This window comes from Eschrichtius robustus, chromosome 6 (assembly GCF_028021215.1).
Source record: "Eschrichtius robustus isolate mEscRob2 chromosome 6, mEscRob2.pri, whole genome shotgun sequence".
Classification (NCBI taxonomy): Eukaryota; Metazoa; Chordata; class Mammalia; order Artiodactyla; family Eschrichtiidae; genus Eschrichtius; species Eschrichtius robustus.
Window position 1 is genome coordinate 68493049 of NC_090829.1, and position 16686 is coordinate 68509734.

The 16686-nt window shown below is 39.9% G+C and overlaps 1 protein-coding gene across 1 annotated transcript in view; it reads right to left on the reverse strand.

Moving 5' to 3' along the window:
- P3H2 (prolyl 3-hydroxylase 2) overlaps positions 1–16686 on the reverse strand; it is a 154884-nt gene that overhangs the window by 3305 nt on the left and 134893 nt on the right. The window contains exons 9-14 of the mRNA XM_068546448.1: positions 10227–10354; positions 9572–9667; positions 8889–9039; positions 7888–8005; positions 6846–6921; positions 2590–2730 (exon numbers count right to left, since the gene is read on the reverse strand). Of these exons, the coding sequence (XP_068402549.1) occupies positions 2590–2730; positions 6846–6921; positions 7888–8005; positions 8889–9039; positions 9572–9667; positions 10227–10354 (710 nt within the window). The remainder of the gene's footprint in view (positions 1–2589; positions 2731–6845; positions 6922–7887; positions 8006–8888; positions 9040–9571; positions 9668–10226; positions 10355–16686) is intronic.

Sequence of the window (16686 nt, forward strand, 5' to 3'; positions counted from 1 at the left end):
GCTATGCTTTTATTACTCAGGCCCCTGTGTTATCTCTTCACTTTGACTTTAAGCTCCCTGAAAATAAAGGTTATGTCTTATCCAGTTTGTATCTCCTATAGGTAGTCCCTAGCACAATGTCCAGCATAGTAAGTTATAAAAAGAACTATTTTATGACTTGAAAACAAAGCCTCTTGTATTCAAGAGCTTGTAATTGAGCATGATGTTGACCAAAAGGCACCTATAAGGACCAAATATACTAAATAACAGAAAACTAAATTGCCTTGATGTCCAAATAAAATGGGTATTACTTTTATGAATATGGGGAGAACATCTTGCTGATTAGCAAACTGATGTAGATATAAAATGTTGCAATCTGAATGCACAGGAGACTGTTGTCATGTACGTCCTGAAAGGAAAGATGTTTAAGAGCTGCAAGTCTCTATACAAGGAACTGAAGCTTCTAATATTGGGCATCTTTACCGGTGTATGTTGCTAAATACTCCTTGAGAATTCAGTGCCTTTAAAGTAATCTATAATGAGCATGAAAGTCTGCCAGTTCTGATGATGTATTGATAGGCAGGCTTTCTTTGCCCAGGGATTCAACCTGAGAGTAGATGCCTAACTCAGGGACTCTGAAGTTTTTTTGCACATTGAAATCACCTGGGGAACTTTTAAAACTTCCGACACTCAGGTTACAGCCCAAACCAATTAACCCAGAATTTCCAAGGGTGGTAGACAAAATGTCGATAGTTGGTAAAGATCGCCAGTTGATTCCAATGTGGAGCAAAGTCTGGGAATCACGTCATAGGCAAAATGTTCTAGCAGTTGCCTCAGAGGCGCTGGTCATTTTCTTCTGTGACCACTAGATGTCGCCACAGCATGGAGAGTGAAGAATTTTCCTAACACTGTACTTTCCAGGTTAGCAAGGCTCAAAGAGAACTTTGTGTTAGCTTATTTTGATATAAAAAAATGTCTTGGAAGAGAGGGCTGAGGTAATGAATAATAAAACAGGTTAAATGTTTATTGAATTAAACACTAAAGAGAAAAAAAGGCGAGGCAGTTTTTCAACAATGTGATAGCTGCACTGCGTACTCAGGTACCTAGGTTCCTTAGTCCAGAAGGAGTGATGTGGAGGAACGCTGACATTTTGGATGTGGAGACACAGGAGGAGAGAGGAATTACAGGTGAAGGAGACTGCTCAGTCCCCAGTGATGTTTTCAGATCTCTCCCCGCTCTGCTCCCTCTGTCAGGACCATTCTTTTCTCTTTCTGTGCCTGGCTATCGTCCTGTGCTCTCTTAGGATTGCGCTTATATACGTAAGTCTTCCTTGTTATCCCCCTGCAAACGCAGACTGCTGTCTTCTCCCCGTCATTTCCTTTTCAGCCTTTCTAAGCTCCTCGTGGTCAAAGCTATGCTTTGTTCAACTGTGTACCCCCAGGGCCTACCTAGTGGAGTTTTCCAGGCACATAGTAGATCTTCCATAAACATTTGTGAAATATATGAAAGAATGCTTAGGGGATATGGCCTAAAAACTGAGTCAGCTTTGACGGCAAAAAGTATATGAGAAAGAGAAATTCATTTTAAAATTTCTGATGAAATTGGATTCAATTTAGGGATGTAAAGAGGAAATTTGGTTAGAATGCCATTTTCAAGACTAGAATTTCATAGCTTCATTAAGACTCAAGGCTGGAGGAGACTCTGAAGTCATCCGGTTTAGCCCTTGCCATGAAGTTTCAGGTTCAGGTTCAGCGTTCCATGCCAAGCAGTTGCTGAGGCTTTGATTGGAGCCATCCAGTGACAAGAAACTCAATACTTACAAAGAAGACAAGTCCACCAAATAGTGCTGACGATTAGAAAGTTATTCCTTATGTTGAGCCTAGATTTTCCTCCCAGGGGCTTGTATCCAGAGGTCTTAATTCATCCCTCTGCAGCCTCACAGACACCATAATCTCTGCCCACAGCATCCAGAAGGATGTGATCATGGTCTATTACCCAGGCTAAGCATCCTTAGCTACTTCCAATAGAATAATAACAATATTTTAATATTTAATTTAATAGTAGTAAATGATAAACTTTCAGGTCTCCTCACCCTCTTCTACATATGTTTCATAAATTATTCAGTGAACTTTTTAAGGATTTGTTGAGAAAACAAATCAGTCTTCCCAGTGACCAGTAAAAAATGATTCCTCTCTCCTGATGCTACAATTTATGAATAAACTCAAGACTAATTAGAGACTGCCAAATATCACTGTGATGTCTATTTCTGCAAACCTTCACTTCTAAGAACCCATCTGATTAAGAACTGCATTCATAGCCCTTCTTTTCCTCAAACTCATCCTACAAACATCAAATGTGTAATTGCTAGGTCATGGATCTGATTAACAAAATTTGTTCTTGCTTAGAAAACAGAGCCAGTGTTGGAAACCAGACAGAAAGGATTCTGTAAAAGTTTTTGTTTTGTTTTGGTTTTGGTTTGGTTTTTTTCCCCATGATCTCTAAGATCCCTGAACGGTTATGGATCAACCCAAAGGACTTTTCCGATAAATCAGTTCATGAAGCAGGTCTATAGGGTGTCTCAGTGGCTTTCTGGGTGGGTCAGAAACTCACCAATTCTCTGTAGAGTGGGTCCAAGGTAAACCACAGAGCCACAGCACACCTCTGGCCCTTGGTGACTGCCTTCACCCCATGCGGATTCTCTCCTCCAGATGAGAAGCTGATCATACGCCCACACTTTGGTTTTATAGAGGCCTGAGAAAGAGAGTGAAAATTTGACTCTCAATTCCTATACTGTTAACATTTCTACAATCCCCCTTCTCTATCCTTCTAATGGAATCCTGGGATTGAAGAAGACAAAATTGTTTCAATTTCCTCAACTGTAAAACAAAGATAAGGTCAAAACAATACCTAATTCAGAAAATAAAGTTATCAGGTAAAACGGCTGGCACAGTCCATGGCAAATGGTAATCGCTCAATACATGCTATGTTGGTGGCTGGTAAACTTCATGAAGGCAAAGCCTCTCCCTTTTAATTCACGTCTCTAATTTTAGCACTAGCATAACATCTGGCCTAAGTAGATGTACATTTAATATTTGTGGAATGACAAAAGCAAATCAAGGGGACATGTAGAGTGCTGGTAAATTCTTATAATTGATCTAGGTAGTGGTTCCATGGGTGCACCCTTTCTAATTCCTTATTGTGCATTTATGGTTTGTGAACTTCTCGTAATACAAAAATTTTTTAAAGTCAAGTCTAATCCCATATGATACTTTAATTCCCGTTACAATATTCCTGCCCAGTAGTCCTTAGCCAATGTTTTCATACCTCCAGTGATGAGAACACACCACCCCTTCAGGTGACCAATTCCATGGCCTCCAGGGCTCTGGAATGATGGGCACAGTCCTTCCAAGCTTGGCTCAGATGGAGCTGTCCACTAATGATTAGGTAGGACAGGGTAGAAGGGAAAGAGGCACTGCTGGGGGCCCTGAGCCAGAGTATTAGATCAAACAAGCAGGCTCTCCAAACTGAGTAAGCTGAAGCAATGGAATATTAGGGGTCTCGCTTCCGTGAGTAGATTGTCTGCTCTAAGCAGAGTTCATTTTTCTTTCTTGAGAAACACAGAAACCTGACTTATTCCATAGTACAGCTTAGAAATAAAAGCAAGAAAGTGGCACCAATTGTTGTACTATTTGATAAGATGGACCAGTTCTAACAAGCTATTTTCTGAATTGACTTGAGTTGATACATGACCATTAGAAGAATCTTTGGTCCCCTTCACCATAAAATGGGATGGCTAAGTTTTTCCACTGCCAGCTTCAGGAGGAATATTTTCAAGATTTCCTGAAGTCCTTGGTAACGTAGGTACTCCCAGACTGTGTGACGAACTTGTGGAAGGTCAAAGGTAAGTGGAGTAGTCAAAGATCCTGAGGGTGTGTGTGTGTGTGTGTGTGTGTGTGTGTGTGTGTGTGTGTGTGTTGTTTGTGTGCGTGTGTTAAAAGGAAGAGCAGAGAAAAGCAGTCACTTTCTGGGTTACTCTTCTGTTCACAATAACTGAGGAGTGATTTGTCTTTGCTAGAGAGAGTTGCTTTTCTCAAGCAGCTTTATCAAAGTGACTTTCTGCTGTAAATCTAGGTTCCTAGTTACTGGTGCCTTCAGTATCAATCCGATTTTGTGTTTCTGGAGGAGGAATTTGTTGTGCATTTTCACACAGAAACAGCAAAATAACTAATACTAGAAAATATATGAAGCAGGACAGGAAAGCCTTCCTATACGCATGGCTTTAGGATCTAATTTCAAATTTTCTGAGCTGCCCATTCCCTGGTGCTGGTCAAGGGCTTACTTATCCACACGTAGTCGTCATTGCTTCTATGTGATTAGAGTCTTGGCATCAACATGTTACGATACTAAAGAGAGGCTGTGGGAACAATTTAATGCTTTGTCTCTGATGGAAGAATTGAAAATATGCTTACACATGGAGAACTTTGGGAAAAGAAGCTATCAATTGCCTGAAGCAGTTGGGATTGGTTATAGGTATGTGGGGTCACAAAGGGCTAATCTTATCAAATGGAGAGCATCACTTCTCATATATCAGGTATGCGGAGGAATAAACAAGCTCCACTAATGACATTGCTTCTAAGGGAAAATGTATTCTGAAGTTTAAATGATTGTAAACATACGTTTGGAACACAGCTCCACTGAGTTTAGTTTTTCATGAAGCAAATGGAACTCATTGGATTTTATCTTTTTCAAACTTGCACAGAGAAACCAAAATAACTAAATACCCATGTTTCACAAATATGCTGCTGTCGAAAATAATCCATGGTTCTTCCAAGTATGACGAAAGAAAATTCCTTTTGCTTTGCATCTAACTGATGATTAAAGTCAGAGAAGGCTTTGTGCTGTACTTGCCTTGAATAAATGTAAATCTTCGGCCACCATTCAGTAATTATACAATTTCCAGATTTTTCCAAAGTAAAGAACTTAGGAGACTATTCTTCCTTGCATAGCACAAAGCTGGGGCATTTCCCTGCTCCAATTTTCCCTCCAGAATCAAAGGAGGGAAAACTATCCATTTCTCTTTGTTATTGGCACTGGTTACCTAAGAATTTTAATTATCTACAAAATGCTCCCCAAACTCCACCATATGCGTTAATCTGAAGTAGAACTAATTTTTGAAAATAGATCTCTCAACTTGGAGCTTTTTCATTAAAACATTGTTTAAATTAGTTTTTCTTTTACATTTTTAGGGGATGGTGGTGGTTAGATTCAGTACTTTTAAAAATAGCTGCATCTTTATCTTAAAAGTATAAATCTCTTAAAGGGGAATAGTATCTGCTTTCACATCTTTAAAAAGCAGAATTACAGTTAATTTGCATTCAAAAATTGGTGAATTCACACATATTTAATGATTCATTTAATTAATGATTCATACATAGTATGAATTAATGATTCATACATATCAATAATATTCCCGCCTTACTTATTTTCAAACATTGAGCATTTCCAAATATGGCCACTAGATGGAGAAGAAGCAAAGAAATCTTTTCAACCACCTGCCTGATTTTCTTTCCAATTGTGTGAGATTCAAGCAGTTTTGAACCTGTTAGCAGAGCTCAGAAATCAAATGCTCTCTGCACAGAGGCTTTTCAAAAGTTGATATTTTTGTATTGGCATTTAAACTGAGCCTGGACCATCAGTCTTGATTTAATTTACCAAATCATGAAGCATCAAAATACTCCCATGATAATATTTAAGCTTTTTACAAAAAGGAGTGTGAGGCATCATGACCTTTTAAATATACAGTACATTAAAGTGTATGAAATATTTTTCTTAATTATATCAATGTTTCTGGACAATTTTAACCAGAATTCCCATAGGTTTTCCCTTTAAATCCAGTAATACATCGTTTTTATATTATTTGCTTACACCAGTAGTATGCCATGAATGAGACCAAGAAAAGGGTACAAACTATGAGGGGAAAGACATAAAACTCAGAAAAAAGTTGTGGAAGTAGCTTACATAATGCAAAATCCTTGAAGTTTATCACATACGTGTCTCAACTATTTTGATTTTGTATAGAGGAAAGAGATATCTCATAATCTATTTATAATTCAATTATCTCCTCAATCAGAAAACCTCTTTTTTCTACCATGGCATATGCTGTTCGGCTTAAAGACCAAAGATTCTGGCTATACGGTTTATAAGTGTTCAGTAGGCTGGTTTTCCAAAGGCATTAGTTTGCATAGGAAGATGGTGGTTGAGTTTAACTTTTGATTTTTGATCTACGAAGGTGTGTTTAGAATCTCATCCAAAGTATGAATATATAACACATGTGTGTCTGTGTGAATGTGTATATATCAATTTTCAAGTATAGGTTTACTTACCATCAGAATTTTATAAATATATATGTATACATATATATATACACACGCATATCATAATTTGGATAATGAGGGGTCTGGAAGCCAATGCTCACCTAAACATACAGAGCACCAGGGTACTTGAAAGCCATTCTGTGGAGTCATTTGACTTGTCATAGTCGTGGGTGATTTAAGAATAGGTGTTTTTATGTTTCCATCAGATTACTTGACAAAGAATCAGAAGACCTAGGTTCTGGTTCTAAGTCTAACACAAACTAACTATATGATCCTTAATATATATTCTTTAAATTACCCATCTGTAAAAAGGAAAAGAAGATTTTTATTGATGATTCCATTTCTAACATTTTATAATGTATACATTTACTGGATCTCTCTCCACCTCATGAATTCTCAAGCTCAGAAATATTTGAAATCCAGCAGTCTTTGGAAAGTGGCAAAATTGAGACTAAAAATGCTAGAGAAATTTGCAAGAATAGTCTGGCTTACAGTCACAGTCTTGGCATCCATCTCAGTGAATATGAATTCTCCTCCTTCAAAGTCATCATTCATATATAGGAGAGCACTGTAAAAAGAAAGGGAAGCAATTTGTACTCTTACATGCTTACACAACATCACCGCAGAATACTGCAGACTGGGCATGAACTGACCAGCCTGATTAGTAAGTTTCCTCTGAACTAAACATTAAAATGATTGACCCTCCTAACCCTCAAGAGTAAGATCAGATGTAGGGTCATAACCCTGAAGTATTTATTTATTCCACTCAGGTTAAAGTTTTAATTATATGTCAAACTTCATCTCACATTTCACCTCCTCCAAATAAAACCTAACTAGGTTTAATCTAGCCCTTTGATCTCACCCACAGAATCTAAAACTCTGTTCTTTCCTTTTATACTAATAACTCGAAAGGATGTATTTTTTCCATAAGTAGCTGGAGAGATCTAAGGGGTGTATCCAAGTCTTGCAGATAGGGGGCGCTGAATAAACATTTTTGTATAGAGCACAGTGTAGTAATAATTAACACATTATATACATGATGACTACAACTCCTGACTCTTTACACAGTAAAATATCATTCAATAAGAGAAAACTTTTTTGTCCTGAGTTTTCAGTTTCTTACTTACAAAATGCAGACATAGTTAAATGATGTGATGAGATCCCTATGCCTGCTGAGATGCACACACACCCTGTGTTCTCAGACTGAGATATTAATACATATACCACAAGGCATATGTTTAAATAAAAGCCAAGTGAGAAAAAAAAAAACCCATAAACTTTACTTTTTATGTTAAAACAAAAGGGACATTCTGTGGAATAAGATGCAACAAATCGTGCAGGGATTTTTAAGATAAAAATATGAGACGCTGAAGTCACTTCTCAGTTGTGGCAGCTGCTTCAGAAGATTATTTGAGCATTTCTGCTTCATCGAGATGAATGTGATGACAAGCAAAACAGATCAGCTTCCTAGTTTCCACGGGGTTTTGATAACTGTTGGGCAAAAGCTTGGTTCTGAATCAGATGCTGGCCGTACCTATAGTCCCGGAATGTGTAAGCAGGGGGCTCCTTCCAGCATTCATTGGCCTCTGGATCCAACAGGCAGTTGTCAGCATGGATGGGATGACTGAGGTCATTTCTTCTATCCTGTTGACCTGCCAGGAAAGGGAACAGGGAAGCATGAGAAATTCAATTTCAATTATAAATGCTGTAACCTGCAAGAGCAAAGCTGGCAATCTGTCTTCTCCCGTGGCTGCTGCCCCTTGCAAATTTGAGGATCAGAAGGCAGGGCAGGCTAAAGAACACTGGGCAAGCACCGTGAAGAGACTCTGGTCCTGCTTTGATACGAACTTGATGTAAAAAACTGTAGGCAAGTCACACCTGTCTCTTCAGCTATAAAAGTTATCCGATATAAATATACATGCAGAAATTCCATGCATTTCATGGGCTGTACTTTGTGTGGGGCAGTCAAAGGATGAGGATAAAATGCAAACGTCAAAAAGGAAAGATCTGATGCAGCTGAAGGTTCACAAGTGGAAAAGTCTACTTCTGTGACATTCTCTCTCCCCTCCTCCTCAGGAGGGTAGAGAAGAGAAGATGGAGAGAAAAAAATAGTGATGCCAGGGAGTGAGGGGGTCTCTGCCTTTTTAAGCGCATTTCTTTCAACAGTCCTTTTTTATCTTATTTGCTTCCCCTCAATGCTGGTGGGCATAATGGTGACTGTAATTTCCAGGTTCTTGAACCCTGAAAAGTGAAACCTAGAGCAGAAAAGTATTTTTCTGTGTGATGGTAGCAAGCAGAAGAAATGGATTTGAAAGGGAAAACAGGCAGCGTGATGGTCTTCTAATACTTTAGGGGACCAGCAAAGTAGAAAAAGAGGGAAGGGAAAAATCAGAGTGAGTAAGCTTCTTTTGTTTTAGAAATGTAGAACTTTTCTGAACCGTTAGTCTGACGTGTTCATAGAGCTCTGCTCTGCATTGTTTTCTTTCTCATTTCACTGTGGGTAAAAGGGAACACGTTCAGACTCTGGAATCTCACCAGACAGGGCTGTGCGGCAGACCATGTGTGTATAGGAAAAATACAGGGTTGAGTTCAGCATGAAATAGGATTCGACAATCTTTCGAGCCTTCTCGCTGATGTCATAAAACAGACGGGCACTCTTCAGGGGGACTCGGCCTTCATAGCCAAACTGAAGAAAAAGAAGAATATTAGGAACCACTGGGTTGATTGGAAGGCTTGAGAAAACCATATGCTAGGTTTTATTAAGCCAACATAGGATGCTCGTCTCGCTGTTGGCTTGTGGGAATACTACTACAGACCTGTGGATTTGGTTTAGGAAACTGAGGGAAAGTTGGAAGCTAATCGTCCCCCTCCTCTTCTCTCAGAACACTTTCCTCCCCCTTCTACAAAAACGCCTCTCGCAGTACAGACTGATAACTTTTTTGAGTATGTTTTCACCATTGGACCTTGAGCTTCTTGAGGACAAGGGGGTTGTGTATTATTTGTCAGACGCAAATCTAGGAAATAGAGTTTGATCCATTGATAACCGAATGGAGGAATGAAGGAGTGATTAAAAACAATGAAGGTACCATTTCATACTTGCTCCCTTCAATGACCCGATAGGTCTATATCTTAAACCCTTCTCTTCCCTGTATCTGCCATTCCCAGAAGATCCTGGGTTGACAATTAGGAATTCAGATCCAAAAGAAGTTAAGTTTTACTTTGAGTGCTTTCAGGACAGTTGCACCTTCAAACTTTTCATTGGGTGTATGGGGTGAAGTTTTTCCTCTGTATCCATCACCAACAAGCATGATTCCCTAGAAGCAAAATACAAGGTGCTTTATTAATGAGGATTATGAATTCATCACATCTCCCTTTCTGCCTTGACTTCCAGAAAGCTGAGAACCAAAGTCAATACTCAGAACCATCTCCATTTTATTCTAGGATTCCGGTATCATTAATTCTTCCAACCAAAAGAGGGATCTTTATTTAACATTCACCCCGCATTTTCATTATAAAATGGTGCCACCACTTTCTGTAGAAATAGGTAGAACAAAAATAATTAATATATTGATTAATTATTGATAAAAATAAAGAGATTTTTCCCAGCGATTTTGTATGATAGGCAGGGCACATGCTGGATACAGTTGTCCTAGGAATTAAGCCTCTAGCTCTTCCAGACCCAAGAGCTATGTACAGAGCTGGACAAAACTACAGTCACCCCAACCCAAAGGCTATGAAAGTGCCTCCACAATCAATGTCCTTCTCCTAAAGAAAGTAACGTTTCAGGCTTGGTTTCCTGGCTCCAAGTAAGTCCAGGACCAAAGCTCTTCCACGCTCAGGCCAGACCAGCGCAGTGGGGCTTCCGGGCCTCACACTAGCAACGCTGTGCAACTCCCGGCACTGTTCTTCCGACAGGACGTTATCCAGGAGGACGCGCTGAGTCCCGTTCAGCTGCTCGGAGTTGTAGACAAACGTGATGTTCTCATAGAGCAGGGGGCCACCTGCAGGGACAAAACACACGGTTGTCCTTGTTACCTCTGTCCCCAAGGCGGGAAACACAGAACACCCAACAGCTTTCAATGTGCAGTTCAGGAGTCAGTTTCCTCAAGAATATTTAGGAACGCAAAGACAAATTACAAATCTGGAAGGCTGAGAAACGCAATATGGATTCAAGAAAAAGTCAGATGTCTAGCTACCAGGTTTCCCCATGATGTCGTAATTAATATATTACATTTGTATAGGATTTGGGGATTGATAAACTATTTTTTTTTTTCACTTGATTCCAGGGATGATCCCGCAAAACAGACTGGGCATCTCATAGGATTCTTCTCGGTGAAGACTTTCCAGAATTCTCTCAGCAGTGGGCCCCTCCCTTCTCCACAGCCCTGGGTTCCTACCTCTGCCACAACATCTCATGCAATTACTGGATGACATGACCTCAGGGTAGGTAAAGACTTTTTAAAGAGATAGCAGGACAACCAAACAATTGAAAAATAAAAAGAAAGAGAGAAAAAAATTATTTGACGACATGTTTGTGTCCTCAGTTCCACCGGTATCCAGAGCAAAACCTTCACCAAGTAACTCAGGGAATAAATGCCCATCAGGACAGTCATAACCAAGTCACCTGACTCCTTCCCAGTCTTCTTTCCACCATCTACTGACTCTGGATGGTCTGACTTTTGGAATATCTCTTTTTCTCTGCTCTCTGGGCAAATTATATTGAGATATATATATATATATATATATCTCCACCACAGGAGAGTTTCCTGTAGGCACCTGCTCCCTCACTGGACAGAGCTTACAACTTTATAAAATTAGCTCCATATTGGCTCTTCAAAGCATGATGCTTTGTTTTAGGTGGTGAAATGACAAAATCTCGACCTGACATGGTTCTTTCCTCATAGAGAATAGGACTGAAGGACAAAGCCTCTGATGGTGAGGAAATCTTCCAATGTAGCAAAGTACAAACACCTTGAACCAGAAAACTGAATAGAAAAGCAAAACTTGTTTTTCTCCTCTTTATAATATTCCTCCTAAGGGACCTGATGCCTGTCAACAAGAGCAGTTCACCATGGAGGGCATGGGGGTGAGGAGGGCTCCTCCCATCCTCCCCAGTTGGGCAATGGTCACCAGCACCCTGGTCTAAAACACATCATTGAAGGAGAAAGAGGCAACTGAAATTGATGTCTACTCTTTGGCTTTAAAACAGATTAGTCAAACTAGGGAACAGCACTGAATGTTATTAGTCCAGTTGGGATAAAAGAGTTACTACAGCCCATGATTAATGGAATATTAAAATAATGGGACAGTGTTTCTCAATCTTGAGTAATGTACGGTTATCTGTTAAAGCAAAAGTTCCCTAAGAAGCTTCAGTGCTGACAAATTATTTGTACTGCAGTTTTACTTCCATGTTTGCAATCATAAAACTGTAAGTACAGTATTTATTTTTATAGCTTCATACAACTATCATACCCAAACCAATGTACAAGATTAAATAAAAGCAAGACCATAAAACCAGCTAAATTCAAATTAACAATATTAATAAAATGGTTAATGTTATTTTGTGGAAACTAAAAAGCAATGTTCCACATGAATATTCTTTTTTTTTTTTAAATGATATTCTTGTCTGCTTACATTCTTTTTATTTATGTATGTATGTATGTATGTACGGCTGTGTTGGGTCTTCGTTTCTGTGCGAGGGCTTTCTCTAGTTGTGGCAAGCGGGGGCCACTCTTCATCGCGGTGCGCGGGCCTCTCACTATCGCGGCCTCTCCTGTTGCGGAGCACAGGCTCCAGACGCGCAGGCTCAGTAATTGCGGCTCACGGGCCGAGTTGCTCCACGGCATGTGGGATCCTCCCAGACCAGGGCTCGAACCCGCATCCCCTGAATTGGCAGGCAGATTCTCAACCACTGCGCCACCAGGGAAGCCCTCCACATGAATATTCGAATGAGTGATCTGGCCCTGGTTCTTCTGAGCCAGCATTCCTCAGAGTGCTCTTGGTGTGCAATGACTCATTCTACTACAAGTTTTCTCTGTTGAAACTACTGTGGAATCTTAGTGGACCATGATGAATTTTGGCCTTCATCTGGTCTTAATACATTATTCATAAGTTTGTCCTACTTCAATTCTTATTAGTCTTTGACCATTGAAGTATTATTAACCGATGCCAATGTGATGGTGACTGCATCCATACCCACTGAGGTATGAAATCTCATGGCAGTCCTTGGCTATAAGTGGTTATTCAGATGACCCACTAGTTGCCCCTCTTAATTTTTTAAATGGCCATCAAAATTTATAAACACAGAATTTCTTGGATTCCAGGAATATATCCACAAGCTCCCAGCTTTAGTATCAATCTTTTGGATGAATAGAAAATACATACATAAATATCTATATCTATATCTATATATCTCCTACAATTCAATGTTTTTCAAACTGTGTTCTACAGAAAAGTTTTTAATGAAAAAAGAGTTTATTGATCAAATATGTTTGGGAAGTACTGGGGTAAACAAAATTTAAGAGGACTTCTTGGAACTTTTAATACGTGAACAGGCATTATGAATATCCTAAATATCAATATAATATGCAGCAGTTCTCACCCTTAAATAAACACAATACCTACCCTTTCTTCCTTCCCTCTTTCCTCCCTCCCTTCCTCGCTCCCTGCTTCCTCCCTCCTTCCCTCATTCCTTCCTTCCCCTCTTCCCCTTCTTTCCTCCTTCCCTCCCTCCCTCCTTCCTTCCTCCCTCCTTCCTTCCTATGGCAGAGAGACTCTAGGTTGGCCCCTAATGGTCACAGCCTCCTGGTACGCATAGGTTTGTGTACTTTGCTTCCCTCAAGTGTGGGTGGGACCTGGAGCTTGCCTCTAACTAACAGAATATGGCAAAGGTGATGGGCTATCACGTCTTTCATTGGTTACATAACATTGCAACTCCTATTTTGCTGGTTGACTCAATCTGTTGCTTTCTCAGCTTATAGTCTGATGAAACAAGTGGCTGTATTGGACAGCCTCACACGACAAGGAATTGAGGGCATCCTCCAGCCAACAGTCAACCAGAAACTGAGACCCACAGTCCAATAGCCTTCAGGAACCGAATTCTGTCATCTGAGCTTGGAAGACGATAGTTTCCCAGCTTTAGAAGAGACGTCAGCCCTGATCAACACTTGATGGAACCTTGTGACAGACCCTGAAGCAATGGACCCAGCTAAGCTACCCCCATAGTCCTGACCCACAGAAACTGTGAGATAGTAAGTGTATGTTATTGTAAGCTGCTACCTTTGTGCTAAATTTTTTCACAGCATGGAATGGACCTCTTAACAAAAAACACAGTTTGTTTGGGAAAGGCTGCTCTAATCTATATAGTTAAGATCCATAGCCACATTGAGACTGTCCCTCAAATATTCAAAAGTGAATGGCACATTCCATTTCCATTCAGAAACATAGAGAGAGACGTTCCTTCAACATGAAAGACAAGATACTTGTACGTTCACTGGAAAGAATTTTCTAGTATAAAATTCGAATAGAAATGGAAGACAGGTCAAGGGTTTAGTGGACTAGGTTGGTTTGTACTTTGCCATGTTTTTCTCATTTTCTATATTGAGAGTGTATCACTTTAAATATATTTAGTTTACTTTCAAAACATGACTTCAAAAGTTATCTTAGAACATTCAGAAAAATGCTTACCATGCTTAAGCTCTGTATAAGTATTTTCCATTATTATGATGATCATTTTTGAATTGTTAAAATATGCCTGGTATATTGTGTTAAGTTTGAATGAGATATCTTAATAAGCATATGGCATAATGGATTATATTTAAAAGAGAGCTACTGGGATATTGACAATTTCCCCACCCATGTCATAAGCAATATACAAGGATCAGGTGAAGGGACAGAGTGCAACACAGAGTCTAAAATACCTAAATTCCAACAGGTTTGGGCAGAATCTATACTAGACATCTGCCTTTCATGTAGCTCGCACAACCACCACTAAGCACAGAGTTTCATACAGAGGTTTCCCACATATCCATTTAACAAAAAACAGGCAACTACCTACCCACTAACCAAAAGGAAAACAAAAATATAAAAGGAAAAATAAATCCTGCCATTCAAAAATGCAAGTCTACCAGCTTATAAATGACTAGTAGCACAACAGACAGAGAAAAACATTAAAATAAAAATAGAAATGTAGTCCAATAAGTTGTGGTTCCTGGGATCTGATCTGATGGCTTCAGCCAACTCTTAACCACAGCCTAAGGAGATTTAGTTAAACAACTGAATTCTTCTCTCATTCATAAAGTATGTGCCTGGCTCTGACTCTCCATTTGTAATAAAGAGGAATCTTATAGGAAAATGCTCTTTTGTGTTCACTGCCCATGGCTCAGGGCAAGAAGATATATTTTACCATAAATACGACAAGGTCATACAAGTTACGACGGGAGTGTGCTAACAAGACCTTATATGAGCACCGCCCTTTACAGTTTACAAAAGACTTTCATATTCATCCTCTCCAAAGAGTTGCTATCCTTCTGTTACAGGTGAGGATGATAAGGATCAGAGAGAGTGAGTCTCTAGTTACCCATCAGTCTGGAGAACATCAGACTAAGATAGGCTTCCTGACTCCAAGTTCAAAGTGATTTCTACTATACCCCCGCTGACTCTGGGATTATTATCGAGCAGGGCTTTTGGAAAACTGGTGGTTGAAAGAAGAATGGATAAGTGACAGATGTTTTTAGTAAGATGACAAGCATATTCCAAGGACTGGGGTCACTCTGCGGTGCAGTAGCCCTGAGTCACTCCCATCTTAATGCGCGGGAGACATACAGTATGAATACTACTAAATACTGTTAGGTAACCAGAGTAGATGACAATCTCCTTGTGGAAGATGAGAAAAGCTGAAATATATTCTAATCTGGAAGCACGCATCCTTTCTTGCCTCCCTGACATCTGCTTTCAGCCAGACTAAGATGTTGAAAGTGTTTTCTCATTGGGAACTTTGCCTCTGTCTACCACTGTTCTTAATTTAGACCACATTTTGATCTCTAGTGACTGCACAGAAGGCCTTCCAGTAGGTTCCCAGGGAACATCCTATGATTCATTAGCCCATTCAATGGCAGAAATGATAGAATTTGGCAACCCAGTCAATCATGACCTTTCTCCATCCTGTGTAGTTTTCTGTTCTACTCTTCCCATTAGCCTTCTTAGTCAGTTGCTGGACATCAGATCCCCTGGTAGCCCGAAAAAAAATGCTTTGAAATTTGGCAACTGTCCTGGAGCTTCCCAAACGTTTACAGCAAAGTGCCGGCTTACTGGCATGTACTTCCTGGGTGATTTCTCAGCTTAAAAAGCAACGTGAACTCTGGCTGACCATGAAGCTCTCTGGCACTCATAAAATAGCTTGGGCTTTGTGACTACAAGCTGAGGTCCAGGTCAGATTAGATGAGCGTATTATCCTGTTTACTGCCTCAAACTGACTTGGAAGCTGAGGAAGGAAAGGGCTGGGAAATGTGAGAGCTGCAGAGAGCCAGAAGTTTTCAAATCAGCTAGAGGAATGTGCTGACATCTCTCTTGTTGGGGAAAGGGGGACTGTACTTATTCTCAATGCAGGTTTTTGAAAAACCTCTTCTTATCTTGCAATTATTTAATCAATAGGGGATACATTTCAGATATCTAGACACTTCTATGTTCCATCATCAGGTGAAGAACAGAAAATGGGATTTGGATTCAAAAGCCTGCTTAACCTATTACAAGCTCTGAGGCTTTGGATAGGTCACTAAATCTCTGTGAGCCTCAGTTTTCTTGCCTGTGAAGTGGGGGACACTTGTCTCACAGGAGATGCTGCCAGTATTAAAATGAACTGTGTATAAATTTGCTGGGAAAATTGTAAAACATATAGAAGTAATAATAATTGTTAAGGATTACTACTGTTGTTAGTACTACACTTGCTAATAAGTTATGATTACAACAATGTTTGGCTCTATTTAAAACCTACACTTGGCAACACTCCACCTATGGCTCCAGTCATTTTGAGGTTATGTAAACAGGCATCTAATATCCTGCTGTCTCCATCTCTGAGCCTTTTGTGTCCTTTGTTTCATCCACTTGAATGGCTCCCTCCACACTTCTGTCAATCTAATCTAAATTCTACTGATTTCTCAAAGCCCTGATCAGATATGTGCCTCAAGGATCTTAGGTTAACTAATATCCCGTGTGACCTGTCTCTTCAAGTTCCCCCGATACACAGTCTATTCCATGCTCTCTAGCACTCCCCTCCAATGTGAGAGAAGTAAGCCAGGTAACCTCTCCAAGCCTCGGGTACTCAACTGAGGACGGC